Source organism: Sturnira hondurensis, unplaced genomic scaffold (assembly GCF_014824575.4).
Source record: "Sturnira hondurensis isolate 20B ecotype Veracruz unplaced genomic scaffold, ASM1482457v3 Scaffold0006571, whole genome shotgun sequence".
Taxonomy (NCBI): Eukaryota; Metazoa; Chordata; class Mammalia; order Chiroptera; family Phyllostomidae; genus Sturnira; species Sturnira hondurensis.
In genome coordinates this window covers 5,310,327-5,332,690 of record NW_028079202.1, presented here as the reverse complement: position 1 = coordinate 5,332,690, position 22,364 = coordinate 5,310,327, and the positions used below count along the sequence as shown (strand labels likewise).

General features: G+C 35.5%; 1 protein-coding gene across 1 annotated transcript; it reads right to left on the bottom strand.

The window, feature by feature from the left end:
• Positions 1 to 6,544: 6,544 nt before the first annotated feature.
• On the bottom strand, positions 6,545 to 22,294 carry LOC118989895 (elongation factor 1-alpha 1-like). The gene is given in 7 exon segments (XM_037050240.1): positions 6,545 to 6,691; positions 6,693 to 6,886; positions 6,889 to 7,157; positions 7,159 to 7,418; positions 19,240 to 19,353; positions 20,965 to 21,100; positions 22,257 to 22,294. Coding segments are annotated over 7 exon segments (1,158 nt in total).
• Positions 22,295 to 22,364: the final 70 nt, after the last annotated feature.

Genomic DNA, 22,364 nt, shown 5'->3' with positions numbered 1-22,364 from the left:
TTTCTTAAGGTGTTTTATATATTAACTCATTAATTATCACTATGATTCTATAAAAATTTATACTAGCATTATGGTTTACTTATGAGGACCAAAAGCTCTAAGTAACCTGTCCAGAGTTTTACATTTCTTCAGTCATGTCTCCAGACAACATAGTGTCTAGGTAGTTCTTGTTCCAGAGATGTATGTGGTGTTACCTCCACATTATTTTGAGGTATAATAATAACAAATGTCCAGAATGCTTCATAATCATTGAGTTCTTTGTATAAATAAGACCATGTGCATGTGGAAAAATAATATGTATCAATTAAAACTTTTTAAAATTTCAAAAAAGCTACTATTTTATGAAATAATAGAAGTCTACAAAGCATCTAAATGTTTCCAATTATTTACAAACATATGCAAATATGGCACAGCAAGAAATTTGCCTTACAAATTAGCAACTATAATTTATACTCAAGGAGGAGCACTCTTTGTTTGGGAAGGCACCTTGATGATTACTCTAAATGTAGATTTTGGGAAACTGATGTTATTAAACAGTAAGATATGAAGAAAATGATAGGTAGATTTCTATATAGAGCATTACACATCTTTCTCATTAAAAATAAATCTATGTATCTGGGTAGTCATTCATGAACAGACAGGGTCGGGGAAGAGTGATATCAAGGGACGGGAAAAAAAACGAAGAGAAAAAAGAAGTAAGATGCTTGAAAAAGGAGAAAGAAAGAGGAACAAAAGGCAAGGGCTGATTAACACCTCAAGAGTTTAAAACATTATTGAGCATTTCCAAGAAAAAAAATAATCTAATTTTTTATTTTCATTTTTTGTATTGTTGCTGCAGTGACTCTCTTCTATTTTTTGTGAAACTCAAGTAAAAATCTAGATATATCTAATTCCTGAAGTTTTTTTAACAAAAAATAAAATTGTTGAACATTTCCTTCACAAAAAAATGAAGTGTAAAGTTTATTCATTATGATGAATCAAGACATTCATATATAAAATAATTAAGCAAGATCAGTAACAATTAATGTATTGAGCAACTGTGTAAGACTATAAAAATAGGACTAGTCTTTGTCCATATATTACATTAAACAAAATAGATAAAAGTATTTAAACCAGATAGTTGGAAGATATGTTAACAATCTTATATTTTAGAATATAAGCTCTGTGATATAGAGTATATTCACCTCAGAAAGACTTTGGGACACCTAACAGTGAAATGCCATCATACTTCTTATCACCTCAAAGTACATGGCATAGCTATGTAATTACTGATCTGAAATGTTTCTTTTTCCTCATTAAACTTTGTTTTAATGGGTCTCAAAATTCTGTGATAAATTTGGTCAAGTTCTTTCCATGAAAAAGTACTGATTTTAAAAACTAATAACTTAAAAAACTGCCACACATACAAAAAATACCCCAAATGATCCAACAACCATTTCCTTCTGAATGTTTTATGATGCATTGTAATTATTACCCAGTCCTTAACTTTTAAATTTAAATGATCAATTGAGACAAATATTTCTTTTTTTGTACAAGTTACATTATTTTTCTATTTTTTAAAAATTACTTTATTGTTCAATTACAGTTGTCTGCATTTTCTCCCCACCACTTCCCCCTCCCCCACCCCAGCCAGACTCACCTCCCTCCCTTGCTTCCACCCTCCTCCTTGTTTTTTTTCATGTGTCCTTTGTAGAGGTTCCTAAAAACCCTTCTCCCCACTGTCATGTTCCCCCTCCCCTCTGGCTATTGTTAGATTGTTATTTATTTCAATGTCTCTGGCTATATTTTCTTTGCTTTTTTCTTTTGTTGATTGTGTTCCAGTTTAAGGTGAGATCATATGGTATTTGCCCCTCACTTCCTGGCTTATCTCACTGAGCATAATGCTCTTCAGTTCCATCCATGCTGTCACAAAAGATAGGAGCTCCTCCTTTCTCTCTCCTGTGTATAATTCTATTGTGCAAATGTAGAAGAGTTTTTTGATCCACTCATTTGCTTATGGGCATTTAGGTTGCTTTCAGAACTTGGCTATTGAAAATTGTGCTGCTATGATCATTGGGGTGCACAGATTCTCCTGAGTTGGTGTTTCAGGTCTCTTAGGGTATAATTCCAGTAGTGGAAATGCTGGTTCAAAAGGCAGTTCAATTTTTAGTTTTCTGAGGAAATTCCATAATTTTCCACAGTGGTTGCACCAGTGTACATTCCCACTAACTGCACTATGGTTCCTTTTCCTCCACACCCTCTCCAACACTTGTTTGTTGATTTGTTTCTGTTGGCCATTCTACTCAGTGTGGGTCATTTTATTTATTTAGTTAGTTAGTTTTACTTTTTTTATTGTTTTACAAGTACAGTTTTCTGCTTTTTCCCACCCACCCCTCCCTCCACCCCATATCCATCCCCACTTCTTGTCCTTATGTCCTTTATAATTGTTCCTGTAAACCTTTCACCCTTTTTCCCCTTTATTATCTCACCTCTCCCTTCTGATCCTTATCAGCCAGTTCTCAATTTTATTGTCTTTGGCTGTACTTTTCTTCCTTGTCCTTTTTGTCGATTAGGTTCTTGTTAATGGTGAGATCATATGGTATTTGTCTTTCATCATCTCTCTGATGGCTAGTGATGCTGAGCATCTTTTCATATGCCTCTGAGCCCTCTGTATGTCATCCTTGGAGAAGTGTCTGTTCAAGTGTTTTGCCCATTTTTAATTGGATTTTTTTGTCTTCCTGGAGTGGAGTCATGTGAGTTCTTTATATATTTTGGAGATCAAACCCTTGTCCAAAATGTCATTGACAAATACATTTTCCCATGTAGTTGATTCTCTTTTCATTTTCATGCTGTTTTCTTTAGCCATGCAGAAGGTTCTTGATTTGATGAGGTACCATTTGTTTATTCTTTCCTTTATGTCCTTTGCTTTAGGGGACATACCAGTGAAGACGTTGCTGAGTGGAATGTCTGAGATTTTCCTGCTGATGTTTTCCTCTAGGAGTTTTGTGGTGTTGCTACTTATATTTAAATGTTTTGAACACCTTGAATTTATTTTTGTGTATGGTAAAAGTTGGTAATCGAGTTTTCTTTTTTTGCCTGTAGCTGTCCAGCTCTCCCAACACCATTTGCTGAAGAGGCTATTTTTGCTACATTTTGTGCTTCTTCCCCCTTTGTCAAATATTAATTGACCATATGTTAGGAATCACCTTACATGGTCTCAGGAGCTGGAACCCACCATGGCTAAGGCTGAGTGAGCAACCTTCGGACCATAAGCCACTAAGGAGACAAAGCTTATCTTCCTTGACAGGAGCACCACTTCTGCTCCTTTTTCCATAACTGACCTCCAATGCTTGATCAATTAGCAATGATGGGAAAGATTCCCCAAGCAGGGAATCACCTAAGACAGGCATGATCACATAGAGGTCCCAGGGAAGGACTTGGGGGGCTATGGAGAAAGAGTGTGGTGGACCATCACCCCCCAGTTTTGACAAAGCCTGAGTCATCAGTCTGTCTGCAAGAAGTCTCTGAGTATTCCGTGGTTACTCCTCTCCCTTACTTAAGCCTGTAAACAATGACAGAGTATGGTGCAGCCTTGTGCTGGGAATGGAAGGCTCCCTAGGTAATTAGGCCTGAGAAAGAATATGTGAAATCCTGTGAAGCCTGCTTTGCTAATAATGCTTTTAGTTAAATGATAAAGGCCCGAGCAGAAAAAGAGTTTGTTCCCGAAGTTCTGTAGCCTTTTAGCTGACAGACCCTGATCTAGAAGAAGTCCTAATGGTTATTTGTATACTATCTACTGTTTACTACCTGACAATGATTAATAAGTTGTACCTGAACTCCTGTGCAAAAAATAAAATAAAATAAAAGCCTGCCTAGACAAGGGTCAGCTCCCTCTTCCTTGAGAGAGTTGCTGAGGCTGCTCTGAGCCTCTCTCCCCTTGAGAGGGTGGCCAGGCTATTCTGAGGCTCTCCCCCTTGAGGGAGTAGCCATGCTGTCCCTTTTCCTCCACAGGACTTGGTAGACCATGTGAATTTGTCTCATGTCTCATCCATGATAACGTGGGCACTGCTGGTCAGTGCTCAAATCAACCATAGAAACTTGAGTTTATTTCTGGGCTCTCTCTACTTTCTGTTCCATTGGTCTATGTGCCTGTTTTTTATGCCAGTACCAGGTTGTTTTGATTACAATGGCCCTGCAATACAGTTTGATATCAGGTATTGTGATCCCTCCTGCTTTGTTCATTGTCAAAATTGCTGCAGCTCTTCAGGGTTGTTTATGGTTGCATAAATATTTCCAAAATGTTTGCTCTATATCTGTGAAATATGCCATTGGTACTTTTATAGGGAAAACATTGAAAGTAAATTGCTTTGGATAGTATGGCCATATTGATTATGTTAATTCTTTCAATCCATGAACATGGTATATGCTTCCATTAGTTTGTGTCTTCCTTAATTTCTTTCTTCAGTGTTGTGTAGTTTTCTCAGTATAGGTCTTTTACTTCCTTGGTTAGGATTATTCCTAGGTACTTTATTTTTCTTGTTACTATAGCAAATGGGATTTTTCCCCTGAATTCTGTTTCTAATATTTCATTGTTGGTGTACAAAAATGCCTTTGGTTTTTGAATATTGATTTTGTATTCTGATGTTTTGCCAAATTCATTTATTAGCTTGAGCAGTTTTGGGGTGGAATCAATAGGATTTTCTATGTACACTATCATGTCAGCTGCAAACAATGACAGCTTTACTTCTTCCTTTCTGATTTGGATGACTTTTATTTCTTTTTCTTGTCTTATTGCTGTGGCTAGGACCTCCAGTTCTATGTTGAATAGGATTGGTGAAAGCAGACATTCTTGTCTTGGTCCTGATCTTAGTAGAAAACCTCCAAGTTTTTGCCCATTGAGGATGATGTTGGCTGTAGGTCTCTCATAGATGGCCTTTATTATGTTAAGGAATGCTCCCTTTATTCCCATTTTGCTGAGTGTTTTTATCATAAATGGGTGCTGTACCTAATCAAATGTTTTTTCTGCATCTATTGATATTATCATGTGATTTTTTCTTCTGTTTTGTTTATGTGGAGTATTATGTTTATTGATTTGTGAATATTGTACCTTTCTTGCATCCCAAGTGGGGTGAATCCCACTTGGTCATGGTGTATGATCTTTTTAACATATTGGTGGGTGTGGTTTGCCAATTATTTTGTTGAGGATTTTAGCATCTATGTTCATCAGCAATATCAGCCTGAAATTTTTTCTTTGTTATGTCTTTATTTGGGTTTTGGATTGGGATGATGCTGGCTTCATAAAAAGAGTTTGGGGGTCTTCCATCATTTTGGATTTTTTGGAATAGTCTGTGAAGAATAGAGGTTAGTTCTTCCTTAAATGCTTTGTAGAATTCTCCTGTGAAACCATCTGGTCCACGGCTTTTGTGTGTTGGAAGCTTTTGATTATTGTTTCAATTTCATCAGATGTTATTGATCTATTCAGGCTTTCCACTCCTTCTTCATTGAGTTTTAGGACATTATATTTTTCTAGGAATTGTCCATTTGACCTAGGTTTTAAAATTTCTTGGCATATAGTTCTTCATAGTGATTTCTTACAATCCTTTGAATTTCTATGGTACCAGTTGTAATCCTTCCTCTTTAATTTCTGATTGTGTTTATTTGGGTCCTCTCTTTTTTTATTTCTTGATGAGTCTGATTAAAGGCTTGTTGACTTCATTTATCTTTTCAAAGAACCAGCTTCTGGATTCATGAATTTTTAGAACTGTGCTTTTAGTCTCTATGTCATTTAATTCTGCTCTGATCTTTGTTATTTCCTTCCTTCTACTTGCTCTTGGCTTTCTTTGATGTTGTTCCTTGAGTTCTTGTAGGCGTAGGGTTAGGTTGTTTGTTTGAAGTGTTTCTGTCTTTTTTAGGTAGGCCTGTATCTCTATGAACTTCCCTCTCAGGACTGTCTTCGCTGTGTCCCATAAGTCTTGGTTTGTTGTGAGCTCATTTTCATTTGTTTCCAGAAACTTTTGACTTCTTCTCTAATCTCATTCTTGACTCATTCATTATTTAATAGCGTGCTTTTCAATCTCCATTATTTTGAGAGTTTTGAGGGTTTTTTTGTGATGGTTTTTAGTTTCAGTCCCTTTTGGTCAGAGAAAATGTCTGGCATGATTTCAATTTTGTTGAATTTGTTGAGGTTTGTTCTGTGTCCTATCATGTGATCTATGTTTTTAAATGTTTCAAAATAATATTTTGCTCTTTGTCATGAAAGGCTCTATATACATCATTTAAGTCCATTTCATCTAGGATATTGTTCATTGCCTCATTATATTTTTTGATATTTTGCTTGGAAGATCTGTCCATTTTTGACAGTCAGATGTTCACACCCCCTGGTATAATTGTGTTGCTGTCAATACCTTTTTTGAAGTCCCCCAAGATTTTCTTTATGTATTTGGGTGTTCTTATTCTGGGTGCATTTATGTTTATAATGTTTATAACTTTTTGATGGATTCTTCCCTTGTGTATTATGAAGTGACCTTCGAGGTCTTTTTTTATGGCCCTCTTTTTGAAGTCTTTTTCATTTTATATTAGTAGAGACAAATGTTTCTGAGATTGTTCTTCTACTACTGATTAAGTTTGGGGTGGCAGGGGTTGGGGATAATATTTGTTCCACTTTCCAGATCTTCTGGGTGGAGTTGGAGACTTTGCCAGATCCATCTACCTTTCTTATCTACTGCTTTGATGACACCAACAACAATTGTCTGTTTCCTGTCATGAGCAGCAAACTGGTCTAGAAGAGAATAGTCAGAGTTGTTCTCAGCACACATGGGCTTCCTAGAAACCATATCAACAATGGCAGTATCAGCAGATTTTAGAAACTTTGTGCCATGTTCCAGCATTTTCCTAGAATGACAATCAGTCTCCTCAACTCAGCAAATCTGCATGTTATATGAGCTGTGTGACAATCCACAAAGGGTGCATATCCAGCACTGATCTGGCCTGGAAGGTTTAGGATAATTACCTGAGCTGTGAAAACAGCTGCTTCCATTAGTGGGTCATTTTTGCTGTCACCAGCCACATTCCTGATGGACATGTTCTTGACAGACATGTTCTTGACATTGAAGCCCACACTGTCACCAGGAAGAGCTTCACTCAAAGCTTCATGGTGTATTTCAACAGACATTACTTTAGTTGACTAGAGCAAAGGTGACCACCATCCCAGGATTGAGAATTCCAGTCTCCACTTGACCCACAGGGGCAGTACCAATACCACCAATTTTGTAGACATCCTGAAGAGGCAGATGCAGGTGCTTGTATGTTTGATAAGTTGGTGGCAGGATGAAATCCAGAGTTTCAAACAGCAAGGTTCCACTGGCATTTCCATCTTTACAGGTGACTTTCCATCTCTTGAACCAAGGCATGTTAGTACTTGGCTCCAACATGTTGCCATTCTAATGACTTGGCACTGAGATCTGTTTTCATCCACCTGGGAAGAGAAAATGCACTGCTGTTTCAAAAAGTAAGCTCCAAACCAAATCACGAGGATTCACTAGGAATTGCAGGTGTCCATTTTTTCCTGAGGTCCTTTCCAGGTGGGTGACTCTATAAAGAGTTCTGCACTTTGCAAAGCAACAGGGGTTGCTTAGCTGTCATTCTGAGCTACATGAGTAGGCATGGATGCACAGGTAGCAGTGAATAACCTCTTGGTGTTCAAGGAAGACTTGGGTTGGGGGATGTAGGATTGTGACCATACAAAAAGAATATAAATAGGTGCAGAAAAAAGGAAGGGCCTCTGAAGTATGTCTGATTGTGCTAGATTTTGGATTGGAATTTATAATAAATATATCCTTGGAAAGGTATTTGACTTTCATCTTTAGTGTTATTATTTGTAAAGCAGAAATAATTTTATTTTCTTTTAAAAAATTATTGTTCAAGTATAGTTGTGTCCATTTTCACACCAAAACACCACTCCACCACACCCATCCCACCTCCCGCCCTTGAATCTGCCTGCTTTGGCTTTGTCCATATATCCATTATACATGTTCCTTGATGACCCTTCCCCTATAATCCCCTATTATCCTACTCTTCCATCCTCTCTCTTTACTTTCAGTTTGTTCCTACTTAAATGTCTCTGGTTGTATTTGGTTTGCTTCTTTGTTTTGTTGATTAAGTTCCACTTATAGGTGAGATCATTCACTTAGCATAATACTTTCCAGTTCCACCCATGGTGTTGCTAAGGCTAGGAGCTTCTTCTTCATTTTTCTTGTGTAGTGTTCCACTGTGAAAATGTCCCACAGTTTTTTGAGCCACACATTTATTGATGGACAGTTAGGTTGCTTCCAGCACTTGGTTATTACAAATTGTGCTGCTATGATCATTGGGGTACATAGATTGTTTTGAATTGGTGTTTCAGGATCCTTAGGGCATAATCCCAGCAATGACATTGCTGGGACAAAAGGCAGTTCCATTTTTAGTTTTCTGAGGAAATTTCATATGGTTTTCCACAATGGCTGCACTAGTCTGCATTCCCAGCAACACTACACTAGGGTCCCCTTTTCTCCACAACCTCTCCAACACTTGTTTGCTGATTTGTTTATGGTGGCCATTCCCACCAGTGTGAAGTGGTATCTCATTGTGGTTTTAATTTGCATCTCCCTGATGGCTGTTGAAGATGAGCATCCTTTCATACCTCTCTGGGCCTCTGTATTTCCTCTTTGGAGAAGTGTCTGTTCCAGTCTTTTGTCCCTGTTTTAATTAGATTGTTCATCTTCCTGGAGTGGAGTCATGTGAGTTCTTTATGTATTTTGGAGATCAAACCCTTGTCTGAGACATTACTGGCAAATATATTTTCTCACAGAGTTAATTCCCTTTTCCTTTTGCTGATATTTTCTTTAGCCGTACAGAAGCTTTTGGTTTTGATGAAGTCCTGTTTATTTATTCTTTCTTTTATGTACTTTGCTCTATGGGACATATCAGTGTAAATATTGTTGCGTGGGATACCTGAGATTTTCCTGCCTGTGTTCAACTCTAAGAGTTTTATGGTGTCACTTATATTTAAGTCTTTTACCCACCTTAATTTTGTGTGTGTATGGTGTATGTTGGTGGTAGTTTTATTATTTTGCATGTAGCTGTCCAGATCTCCCAATAACATTTATTAAAGAGGACATTTTATTCCATTTTATTCTTCTTCCCCCTTTATCAAATATTAATTGACCATAGAGAGTTGGGTTTATTTCTGAGCTCTCTATTCTGTTTCACTGGTGTATGTGTCTGTTCTTATGCCAGTACCATATTGTTTTGATTATAGTGGCCTTGTAAGGTAGTTTGATATCAGATATTGTTATCCCTCCTACTTTGTTCTTTTTTTCTCAAAATTGCCGGGGCTATTTGGGGTTATTTATGGTTCCATATAAATTTTTGAAATGTTTGTTCTATACCTGTAAAATAAGTCATTGGTATCTTAATAGGGATTGTGTTGAATCTATAAATTGCTTTTAGGTAGTATGAAGATTTTGATGATGTTGATTCTTCCAATCTATGAATACGGTATATCCTTCCGCTTAATTGTGTCTTCCTCAGTTTCTTTCTTCAGTGTTGTCTAGTTTTCTGAGTATAGGTCTTTTACATCCTTGGCAAGTTATATTCCTAGGTACTTTATTTTTCTTGTTGCTATATCAAATAGAATTTTTTCTGATTTCTGCCTCTGATGTTTCATTGTTGGTGTACAAAAATGCCTTTGATTTCTGAGTATTGACTTTGTATCCCACTATTTTCCCAAACTCACTTATCAGGTTGACTAGTTTCTGGGGGAGTCTATAGGTTTTCTATGTATACTACCATATCATCTGCAAGAAGCAACTGTTTTACCTTCTCCTTTCTAATATGGTTGCATTTATTTCTCTTTCTTGCCTGACCAATGTGGCTAGGACTTTGAATACTATGTTGAATAGAAATGGTGAACATGGATGTCCTTGTCTTGTTCCTGATCTAGTGGAAAACCTTTTATTTTTTCCCCTTAAATATGATGTTGGCTGTAGGTTTCTTAAATGTGGCCTTTATTATGTTGAGGAATGCTGCCTCTACTCCTTATCTAATGCTTTTTCTACTTCTCTTGATATAATTATGTGATTTTTGTCTTTCCTTTTGTTTATGTGGTGTATTATATTTATTGATTTGCTAGTGTTGTACCATCCTTATATCCTTTAGATGAATCCCTCTTGATCATGGTGTGTAATCTTTTTAATGTGTTGCTTGATTCAGTTTGCCAATATTCTCTCGAGGATTTTACCATCTTTGTTCATCAATGATATTATTGGCTTGTAGTTTTCTTTCTTTGTTGTGTCTTTATCTGGTTTTGGAATTAGGATGATGTTGACTTTGTGAAAAGAGTTTGGGAATCTTCTCTCTTCTTAGGTTTTTTAGAATAGTTCGAGAAGTATAAGGGTTGACTCTTCCTTAAATTTTTTGAAGATTTTTATTTATTTATCTTTAGAGGGGAAAGGAAGGAGAGAGGGAGAGAAATATCAATGTATGATTGCCTCTCATGTGTCCCCTGCTGGGAACTGGCCTGCAACCCAGGCACGTACCCTGACTGGGAATCGAACTGTGATTCTTTGGTTCGCAGGCCCGCGCTTAATCTACTGAGCTATGCCAGCCAGGGCTCTTCCTTAAATTTTTTAAAAAACTCCTGTGAACCCATCTGCTCCAGTGCTTTTTTGTGCTTGGATTTTTGTGATTACAAGCAGAAATAATTTTAATTTCTCAGGGTTTTTTTGTAAAGTGTCTGCCTTTGCCGCATAATAACAATGATGTCTATTATTATTCCCAGATTACACAACAATTTTTAAAATAGTATCCATATATAGAGTTTGTGTTCCAGGATAAAGTAGAGATGATTGTATCTCATAAAAAGAAGCTGCCGACACCACTGACATTTTCTAGTGGGTTCAGAGCAGAGTTTCTGCAAGTAGCAAGAGTATCTATTTTTGCTGAACTATAGCTTTCTGATGATTGGAGAGTCTGAATAACTAGTGTGGAAAATTGTGGTGTTTAATTTTTAATAAATGTATTAGGGTGACTATGATTGATAAAATTACATATAGTTCTAGTGTACAATTTTATGATACCTTACTTTGTATATTTTATTGTGTGCCTGCCACCAAAATTCAAACCTTCATTTATACATTTGGCTCTCTCAAGCTTTTACTACATCTACCCCCTATTCCTTTCAGCAATCACCATACTGTTATCTGTGTCAATGAGTTTTTGTTAGTTTGTTTTGTTTATTCACTTATTGCTTTCAGTTTTATATCCCATGTATGAGTGAATTCATATGGTTCTTGACTTTTTCTGTCTTATGTGTTTTGCTTAGTATGATAGTCTCAAGTTTTGTCCAGGTTGTTGAGGGACACTTGTTTATTTCCATGTCTTGGCCAATGAATAATACCGTAATGAATATAAAGACGCACATGTCTTTGTAAACAAGTGTTTTCAAGTTTTTCAGGTAGATACCCAGAAGAGGGGTTGCTGGGTCATTTGGTAATTCTATTGTTAATCTTTTAGGATAATTTTAATCTACCTATCTACCTATCATATATTTCTGTCTCTCCATCTATATATGTTTTAATTCATTTTGTTTTTCTGGTAAATTCAGACAAAATTATGAGAGGAAATGGTGGGTTCAGCCTTGGAACTTTATTATTTCTACAAGTTAAAAATTTTAAACAGTTGAAGTAACATTCCATAATTGAATACTATCATAGTCACTATTTTCTCATTGTCTTTTTCTAGAATCTGGTGGTGTAAAATAACTTTATATTAGGTCTGGCAAGACTGAGATAATTATCTGTAACCCATTTTTTCCTGAATGAAAACAGTTGACTGGATAAGGTTATAGATTTCTGGAATTTGCATACATTAGTTCTTATTTTCTCTGACTTGTGAGCCCTAATGTCACTGACAAAACTAAAACATGGCAGACCTTGATTTTGAAGACATTAAAATGTGCTTTTCAGGGTCACTATCAACTTACTTGCTGACTTATCTTGGCTTGGTTAAAAGTGATACTTAACTGCTGATGTACATATCTAAGGCAATTGAAATTTATGGTATTTTTGTAAGTCACTTCTAACACAATTAAAACCAAGTCAATTATACATACATTTTGTACTGCAGGTAATAAAGACAGACAAAGGTGTTCCATTTGCTACATATATAAGCTGTTTTTTTAAGTTCAAATATTATATGTGTACGTCTGGCAGGGCTGTCAAACCTGCAGCCTATGGGCTACATGAGGCCCAGAATGGCTATGAATATGACCCAACACAAAGTTGCAAATTTACTTAGAACCTTTTGTGCCCATCAACATTTGTTATTGTTTGTGTATTTAATGTATGGCCCAAGAAAACTGTTCTTCCAGTGTGGCCCAGAAGTGCCACCCCTGGAACTGGTGTTCAAAAGTTTGAACACCACTGATAGAGGTTTCATTACATTCAGGCATGGATTAAGCAACTGTCCAAAACCTAGAATAAGTGTGAAGAAAGCTATTTAATTTCATTATTATTGGCCTTTTCACTTCTTGCATAAAGTTTATCTCTCCATTTAATCTGTGGATATGTTAACCTTGAGAGAAATATATTTCAGGAAGGAAACAAAACTATCATGTCTATTATTATAAAATTAAATTACCACAACAATGACTATCCTTTGAAACAGTTCTGAGACTAAAGTAAGTCGTTAGATGAGTGTGATATTTTCAGAAACCTGACCAGTATTTCTGCCCCTTTCCCCAAGTAAAACTGTTGCTTTGAAAATTCATTCATTCCTATCTTAGTTTCCTAAAAGCACCTCAGAAATTTTAAAACAGATGCTTCTGTACAATACCTACTGAAGAAGTGATACCGAGGATTTCCTTTTCTACTTCATTTTTAATCTTGGACATTATTTCTTTAACTTTTTTTCATTCAGTAATTCACAGTATGCCTCATGATGATTTTCTGTAATTGCTAAAATGTTTAAGTGTCTCTATGTTCACTTAGGACAGAAATCTGTCACATTTTACTTTGGAGTTTGGCCTGATTTTGTTGTATATTAAAGTTCAGAGACTCTTCCATTGCACGAATTCGGTGTCTGATTATATTGAAATAGTAATGGCAAGGATATATATTGTGTCCAGGAAAGAACTTTAATAACAGCAACAGAAATGTGGAGGCAAATGAAATAAAGTTAATAGGATTAATAGTGTTCTGAAGGCAAGTCAAGTACTGTTCAATGTACCCTTTTCTTCAGAATACCATTTTGCCTTTATTTCAAAGTAAGTTGAAATGATTTTAGTACAAAGATCATAACATGCTGATAGGTTTTTAGTAAGAGAAAGTGCAAAGTTATTATTTAGTTCTATTTACCCAAAACAGACACAGTAATAGTAATTAGAAAACAATTTCGACGGGAGGCTTGAATTTAAAATAGGTTGGTGATAGTACAAAAAATATTAGCATTTTCTGCCAGGATTCTTAAAATAATATTGCTATACTTTATCATTTGAACATAATTATGGAGTTTTTAGCTAGAAAAATTAAATTGATTAACTGTAAAATAAGAATGTTTAATTTAAAACTTGAGAAATTTTTGGCCTTTAAATTGTTTATTCCTACTTAAATATTGGTATTCATTACTAATTCCTTTCACATAATTCAATTACATTTACCTCAAATTAAACTAATTTTTAGTTATTGTATCTTCAACATAGACATTACTGTTATTATAAAATAGGACTCCTTCATGGATTGGAATGCTGTTATCATATTATGGCTAAATAACCCTCACATCTTTATTCCTAACTCATCTTAAACCATTTATTGCCTGGTTTCAATTATCTTGATGTTTTTAAAACTCCAATTGCAAGAGTAATAATTCACAGGAGAAACCATGGAAAATGTAAATGAATTTTGTTTTTTTTCTGAGTTTTTCAAAAAGTCATTCATGTTTCTGAAGACATTTTAAAAACTGTCCTATGGCCTACGTCTTCAGAGAATCTGACAAAAATCTCTCTTGTTAACCCATGAAAATATAGAGAAGAGATTGAATGCTTAAATAAATAAAACATCAATTGTTTTATGCCAGGCTTAATACCATCTATTGAAACAGTTTAAATTTGTCCGTGTCATGCTCAAGGCATATGAGGCCTATACTGAGCATTGTAAACTGTTACCTTCCTCAGGTGTGATGTTACTTTTATCTCTCATGAAACAGAAGACCCTTTTATTGGGCAACCAAATTAGACCAAAATCTCATATGGAATAGTACTCCTGTGTGTATGTCAACAATTGGCCATTTGAACTTCTGGATAGAATTTTACAATTCCTATTGTCATCATATCCAATATCTAAATAATATCTAAATATTGCATATATTTATCTGTGTTTTTCTAGTATATTGGGTTTTGTGGCTCTTTAATATATTTTCTATTTGGTATTTTTGTTTGGAATAATTTCATTGGTTCAGTTTAATATCTTTTAGAAAGAGCTGATTCCTTCTTATGAAATAATTGGCCAGATAAAGAAATATATAGAGAGAAGGGAGGGGCATCCTTCTAGAGGCTCTGGGGAAGAATCAGTTCCATGCCTCTCTCCTAGCTTGTGATAGCTGCCAGCAATCCTTGGCATTCGTTGGCTTATAGACATTATTCCTCCAATATCTGCTTCCATCTTTATGTGACCTTTGCCCCTCCATGTGCCTGTGTCTCAAATCCCCTCTCCCCCCCCCTTTTTTTTGACACAGACACCAGGTTAAAGGACCCAGAATAATTTTGTGCAGGTGATCCTTCACCTCTGTGGCCTGCACACGGTCTAGGGCCCCTGATCCTGGGCACACCTCTCTGACCTCTGCCCTATGTCTGCATCTCTGTCCATGGGTCATTGTTCCTGATCATTTTCAGCATGGGATGCAATTGGTTTAGACTTTTATGTGAGAGAGATCAAAAGACCTAAATTGAACTCATCTAAGTTGCTAACCTTATGAAATATCTGTCAAAAAATCTCATGCTGTTATGAGTTTCCATCATAAGCAACACAATTCCATTCAGTCAGTTCACTGCTGAGTCACTGTGTTTAATATACTCACCATGGTTCATGACTGGCATTGACAAAACAGGGTGTATGCAGAGAGATTAATTAGTGCCTCTAAGAAGGGCAAGAATAGTGCAAAGAATTAAGGGTTGTAGCTCAGAAAAGAGAATACACATCAGAATATGTTTTTTTTAAACTTGAAGCACTTCCAAGGATTTGGAGTGAGAGGTAAAGATTTTCTATGCAAGGACAGAGAACTAATTGTTTTATTTAATTTTGCCAGTATCAATGACCATACATTTATGATTATAAATTTATCACTGTTTTGCATTTCAGAAATCAGGGTGGGCTTAGCTATTTTCTTTTAATGGATCTAGAAGAGAATCCATGCCCAGGCAACTTGGGCTTATTGCCAGTGTTCCCTTCCATGTAGTTTGGGACTATAGTCCTTCTCTCCTGACTGCCTTTTAACTGGAGACTGTCCTGAGCTTCTAGAGGCCTCCTGCACCCCTGGGCCTGTTTGCCTCATCCTCAAAGCCAGCAAAGGCAGGTTGAGTCACTCTCATGGTTCAGATCTTCCTGACCTTTACTTCTGCCTTAAGTCTTTTACCCTCAACTGCAGAAAATTTTCTGGTTTTAAAGCCTCATATTAACCTCTTGGACATACCCTGATAATTCATGATAATCTGCCCATCTCAAAATCCTTAACTCTGTTCACATCTGCAAAGACCTTTTGATATGTAACCAAATATATTAACAGGCTCTGAGATTTAGAAAGTGGATATTTTTACAGGGTCACTTTGTTGCCATAACCATAAATATGAGTTTCAGAAAAGCAGCTTTTGGTTCAATAAAACCAAAAGCTTTCAATAAAAATATTCTGTAAGTAGGATTTTAGTCTTTAAAAAGGTAATCTCCTTATCAGATGCATTAAAAAATAAGCTGAATGTCCATTTTTTAGCACTTAGAGAGAGAACGATTCCTATATGCTGGTCCATTGCAAGGCTTTTATTTCAATTCAATGATGTATGTGATTAAGCATAGTAAAATCCCTTTAACTAATTATGACATTTCCTCACTCTTTTAATAATTTCAAAATCTGTCCACATTTTTAAGAGTGTATGTTTTCAGCAGTGTTCCTTGCATTTATTTTCCTGCCTTTGCTACACTTATTTAAGAGATTAGTAGAGTGTTATTCTTATAATCATAGGCCTGGGTGCAAAGGCAGGTGGGATTCCAAGTTCTCGCAGTCTGATTCACCTCCATCCTGAAACTCACCTTAAATGTAAATTAGTCTTTTCCAACATGAAAAAAGGAGGTGAGACTTACAAATTTGCCATTAGTTTAACTTTTATTTCAGCTTTCAAACATTTCACCTCTATTTTATCTAAGCATTGTCTTGCATTATATGGTTGCAGAACAATAAGCAGAGAAGAATAATTATATGTGCAAAAAAACCCCCAGACTTGTAGTTCTATCACCAACTGTTTATAGTATTAGACATTATTTCTTAAAATAATGCTGAAATAAATCTCTAGAAGATGAACTTCTACCATTTCTTTTTCAATTCACAAGTTTAAAAAAATACATTATTGACTGGCAATAATTATTCTGGGAAAGAAAGTGATAACCTTTAAAATGTCAAGCTGTTTAAACTTTTCAAATTTAAAAGAACATACTATTAGTGAGAGACTGTCAAACATAATTAACTAATTAGAGCTCTCCTGGAACATGCTGATAAGAGGTTGACAAGCTCAGAGTCAGAGCCAGGCAGCTTAGAACCCTGTAGCAATTATCTATTGCTACAAGTCCTATAATGGTTTTCTAAATGTCATGTCTGCAGGAGGAATGGGAAGAGATGACTTCATGAGATACAAGGTGCCTCTGTGTGGGGACTCTAGGCTGTGACTGCTATTAATAAGTGGTGGCAGATTAATAGGTTATATCACCAAATCAGAATTATGAAAATTTTAGAAATTTTGCAGTGGACTTTCAAATTGCTTTTATATCAAAATACCAAGACTCCTTGCCTAACATGTAAATTGTTTGGTGCTGAATCAAATCTAGGTTCATTTTGTTTTCCATTTTGGAAGGATTTGCATGTTGCACAAGTCAATGAGTAGCTGAACTAAAATGAACACCAACTGGGATTTCAAGACTCCATCTCCATGGCACATAATGAAGCTGAAGTAAAAAAGGAAACAAAACATATTCCCTGTCAGTCAACTGTCAGAGTATTTATTTATTTCTCTAAAAAGAGTGCTCAGATAATAGCAGAAAAACAGTTTTTTACTTGTAATGTTGTTTAATAAATGATATGGGTGAACTAGGATATTTTTTGTTTATTATTCAGATAATTCCAAAATAAAGTTCTTTCATGATTCTAAGGAAGTCAGAAAACCTTTTCTTCACACTGTCCTATTAATAGCAGAAGGTAAACAAAGCTAAACTATATGTGAAAAAGTAAAGTAAATGAGTAAAATAAAATTTAAAGAAATAAAAGATCCTGTGTGGTCTTCTGTACTTGTATTTCTAGGCCAGTGATGTCTGATGTAAATGAAAGCAGACTGGTGTTGATTGACCTAAAAGATCTTTATATCATTTATTTTAACTGGCTTCCAACCTGGTAATGATGCCAATGAGAACACATGATTCTTGTCATCAATGAATGAAAAAGCAGGAGCACTGAAGTTCACCAAGCCTTAGAGGTATTTCCATAACAAAGACCACCAAAATGAATTACTCTGTCATCACACTTAGAACCCTCTCTTTGTTCAGAAAATACTTTTATAGTTTGAGGGTCTAGCGGTACAAATTATAAACAGAAAAGCATATGAGGCAACTCACTTTTTGTAGTAGAGATGTTTTCTTCTAAATTACAGTCAGGTGTTTTGTAGCAGGTCATTAACACTCTCAGGATGCCCTCTTTTTTTTTTTTTTTTTAATATAATTTTTATTTAATTCTTGTTCAAGTACAGGTTTCTGTCTTATAATCCCAACCCTGCCCTCTTGAAGGAAGCAAGGATCTTTATGTCAATTTGCAGATGCAGGTCCTGGATTCTGTTGCCATTTCTCTTGGCATTTAGCTCTCAAACTGTATGTCTAATATTCTCTCTCTTCATTTTCTCAGTATATTTGAAGTCCCCAAAATATGCTTGTTTTGATTTAAATTTATGTCCTCATTAAATGTAAATTTTGTTGTTAAAGTCACTTATTTTTTTCTCCATTTCTTAACACAACGCTGTCTTTACTTGTCTCTTTCATTGCTTCTCTCTATCAACATACAACATTTGTGTTTGATTACCCCTGCCTGTCTTCTAAATTTTTTCCTAATTTTATTTTTAATTCACAAGGAGAAATTGGTTTACTTCATTACATTACAGTATCATATACTTAATGTACATTAATTCTTAATGGAAACATATTCCTGGAGGTCTCTCTTAGGAATGTTCCAGAGGAATTTTGCTAATGTCCACACAAATATTATTGGAGCTTTAAAGGATAATTATAGAATACATAAGTTATACCTTTAGTTTTGTGCCAAATTAGTAACAAGTTGCATACTCCATAAGCACTTAAGAATTTAATTACCAGTTCAGAGTTTTCCAAAGTTCTGTTTGATTTCTGGAAAAGATACAGAGAGTGTTAAATGTGGCTGCCACTCAGCTTTTCCCATAAGTGACTGGAATAAGCAGAGTGTCAATTAACATTCACTTAACCTAGGTCAACCCCAATGTACAGTATCATTAGTAAAAAAAATAAACTACTCTTGGTTTAAGTCATTAAGATTGGGAATGTTTGTTACCCCAACATAAGTTAGTCTATGTTGATAGTTAATACATTATAAATAAGCTGATGGTAATATCAGAGTCTGTGCTGATAATCCTATGTCATATAGCCCCTCTGTAAATATGGTAAATACAGTACAGGATAGATCTATAAATAATGAGAAGATATTCTATAGTTAATTAATTGCACCCATTGTTACAGGTGTTGTTGTCAAAGCATGTATTAAGCAGACTTAATAAGTATTTTTGTGAAATTTAATGATAAATCTCATGAAAGAATGTATCAAAAACACAAAGAAGCTCAAGAATAAGTTTATAGACTAGATATGTATATTCTATTAAAATAAAAAAAGTGATGCTTCCATGTCTAATTTTCTTAAGTACCAGCTCAGTTCCATCTCTGTTTCATGGACACATACTGCCATACTCCAAGTTTCTATATTGTACTGTAGAATTGACATGCAAAGGTGGTGAGATGCATCTACAGTGCTGGCACTCTGAAGAGTGCTTCCACCAGGTTTCTTCTCAGGATTCTTCCAAATCACAGAAAGAATTTAAAAGCATATTAAAAGATGCAGAAGTAGGTGACCAGTTAAGTAAAGGAAAATGAAAAGGTAAAATGATAAGTATCTGAGCTGGCAAATTAGACTAACAAAACTTAAATGAAAGGAGAGACAACTTTGATTTTGCAAAGTTTAAATATTTCAAAGTGATGGAGAGAGATTTCATGTTTTAAAAGTTGTTGCTGACTCTCTTTTCTAAAAGATTTGCCTTTTTTCAGTAACAAATTATAAAACACAAGAAAAATGAGAAGGTGTCATTCACCAACAACAGAGATAGCTAGTATATTCTGTATAGTGAGAAAAATTAGCTGGAGACACATTAATGTGAAATGTTTTTAAATGAAATGCTCAACAAGAGTCTTAGAATTCAATATTTTTGAATCTTATTAAGTAATATTTTGTACTTTGCAGCAATTTTATACTTGCTTTTTTAAATACTTGAGATGCAAAAATAATTATTATCTTTATTCTAGAGATGTGAAAGAACTACAGCTACATTGGTACACACTTTTAAAATTATGCAGACATAAATATAAATTGAAATAAAACCAAAGAATGCATTTTTTAATTCTGAACCTAAAAGACAATTTCAATTCAACTTGTACATTTCCTTGATCATGATAAACAATCATACACCATAAAATAACTTTTCAAACACAGTAAATTACTATTTTAATTACAGGCATATTTTATTTTGTCTATTCAGTTCTACTATATTTCAAAATTTAAAATTAATGCTCTATGGTCATTCTTAAAAGAAATATATTTAATTGTGAATTTTATTGAGGATTATTTTTATTAGTTAGCCATTCCAGCAAAGCCAATTTTCAGGTGTCTTATAGACAAAAACAAAATATTTTTCTATTTATTATTACTTGGAGCTCTACAATTATTATATTAAATGCTATGGAAATTGTCTTTGTTGTTTTGTGCTATTATAATTGACCCCCCAATACCTAAAAGTACATGTACCTGAAAGTTGATATATAATGACATCAATTACATTAATCAGAGTAGTTTAGACACTCTGTTATTTTGGCTTTAAACATGTGTGCCATGTATAAATGTTTACTAGGCTGAATGTTCAAAGTGATAGTTTAAGAAGATAATAGTGTTGTAATTTAAAATTTTCAGAGTGGTTGGAAGTTGGTGGCAAGGTAGGTGGGAGATTAACCCACTTGCTTAGTGCACCCAACTGGGACACCTAGATAATCTTCTGAAGAACAGAGTGAACAGGCAGCAGAATCCCAGCTTATATGAAGTTTGGAAGTCAAAGATTTCAGAGGACAATAAAAAACTGACAGTAAGGAAATTTTGTAGGTGGACAGCAAAGTTACATGGCCTTGTACCTGGAACCATGGCCCAGCTGCTGCAGTACCAGTCTCTGCTGTGATAGGAGCTTTGGAGGAGAGCTGGGTCAGGGATTCTAACCTCACAGGTCCCTGCTCTCCCAGACAAGGAAAAGCAGTCCTGCCTAGGAAAAATCTGGATGCTTGAAGTCACCTGGGGAATAAAGATGCAGTGGGAGACATAGCAGGAGGCATTCCCCAGCTTGGACTGTGGTCACTATCTCAATAGTACCTGAGAAATTGGAGAGCAGGAGAATCCTGGAAATGGGAGAAGATTTGGGCCATGACTGACCATGATCCAGAGAGTCTCAGGACTGGTCAGAGAGTTGGGCTGTGTGAAAATCCTGGTGCTTGTTAAAAAGGACAGCCTGAAATTAAGGGGAAGTTGCTCAAAAACAAACAAAAAAAAACAAGCAAACAAACAAATGACAGAAAAAGTGAGCCACCGTGATGCAAGGACTTCTCTCTAAGTAGCCAGGTCAGATAAGAGGGAGGAAGAAGCGTGCAGGTTGCTGCTAACCAGTGCACCACATGGGTGGCACAACATGGTGGATTAAAGACACCGGCGTGGCACAGATGGATAGTTTGAGCCATGCAGTTTTCAGAAGGATTAGGCTGGAGGCTGGGCAAATCTGAATATTGTAGCCCAGACCTAGGCCCCATCACTGAAAGACCACAAGAAAGGGAAAAAGCAAAGAGTAGTCCCACTCTGCCTAAAGCAGACAAGGAAGACCAGGACTGGCTAGACAGTTTAAAGTCAGCATGACGGTTATTTCCCCCCCAAGTGTGAGACAGTAAGACCTGGAACTGTCAAAGGACCAAAGAATCAAAAACAGAAAGGGAGACATCAAAAAGCTAATGCCAACTGGAAAACTGAGACAAATTTCACTTTGCTGTCCTACAGAACTTGTATTTTATTTTTATTATTATTATTTTTGTTACTTTTACTTCTTCTGTGTTATTATTTCTTTATTTTTATTTTATATTTCTCTTTGTTTAGTTTTCCTCATTTTGTTTATTTAATTTTATTGCTTGGTTCTTTTGCCATCTTTTTCACATCGTATTTTAATTTTTCTTCTCTCATTTCACTTGTATTTCAATAACACACTACTCTTGGTCTTTTATTTTCTATTATTTTTACTTAAATTATATATTTCTTGCTATATTATTGCTATTTCTGCATTATTCTAAATAATCATTGTTCCATATTATTGTGAATTCTACACAGTAGCCCTCCTTGGTCTTGGCCCATTTCACTGTCTTCCTAAGCTTTTATTACTGAGCTTTATTCTCTCACGCACTATGCCTAGTTTCTATCCTTTACTGTCACTGTATCTCACCATGTAAATGTGTACAAGTGTTCTATATTCTGGATTCAGCTCACATTCTTTCTCCCATCTAATAAGAGTCTTCCCTTTTTCACCTTTTATAAAAAGTGGCTAATTGGGTGAAATATCAGTTACTACTGTACTTCTCCTTTCTCTTATCTACTTGTTGATACTCTAAATCCAATGGGAGACTCACCTTCTGTCTTGTCCTATTTCACCTTCACCCTGCCACATGCATGCTCACATGCAAGAGAAGGTGGGAGTTGTGAACACCAGTAAACCCTCTGGAGTAGAAGGTTTAGAA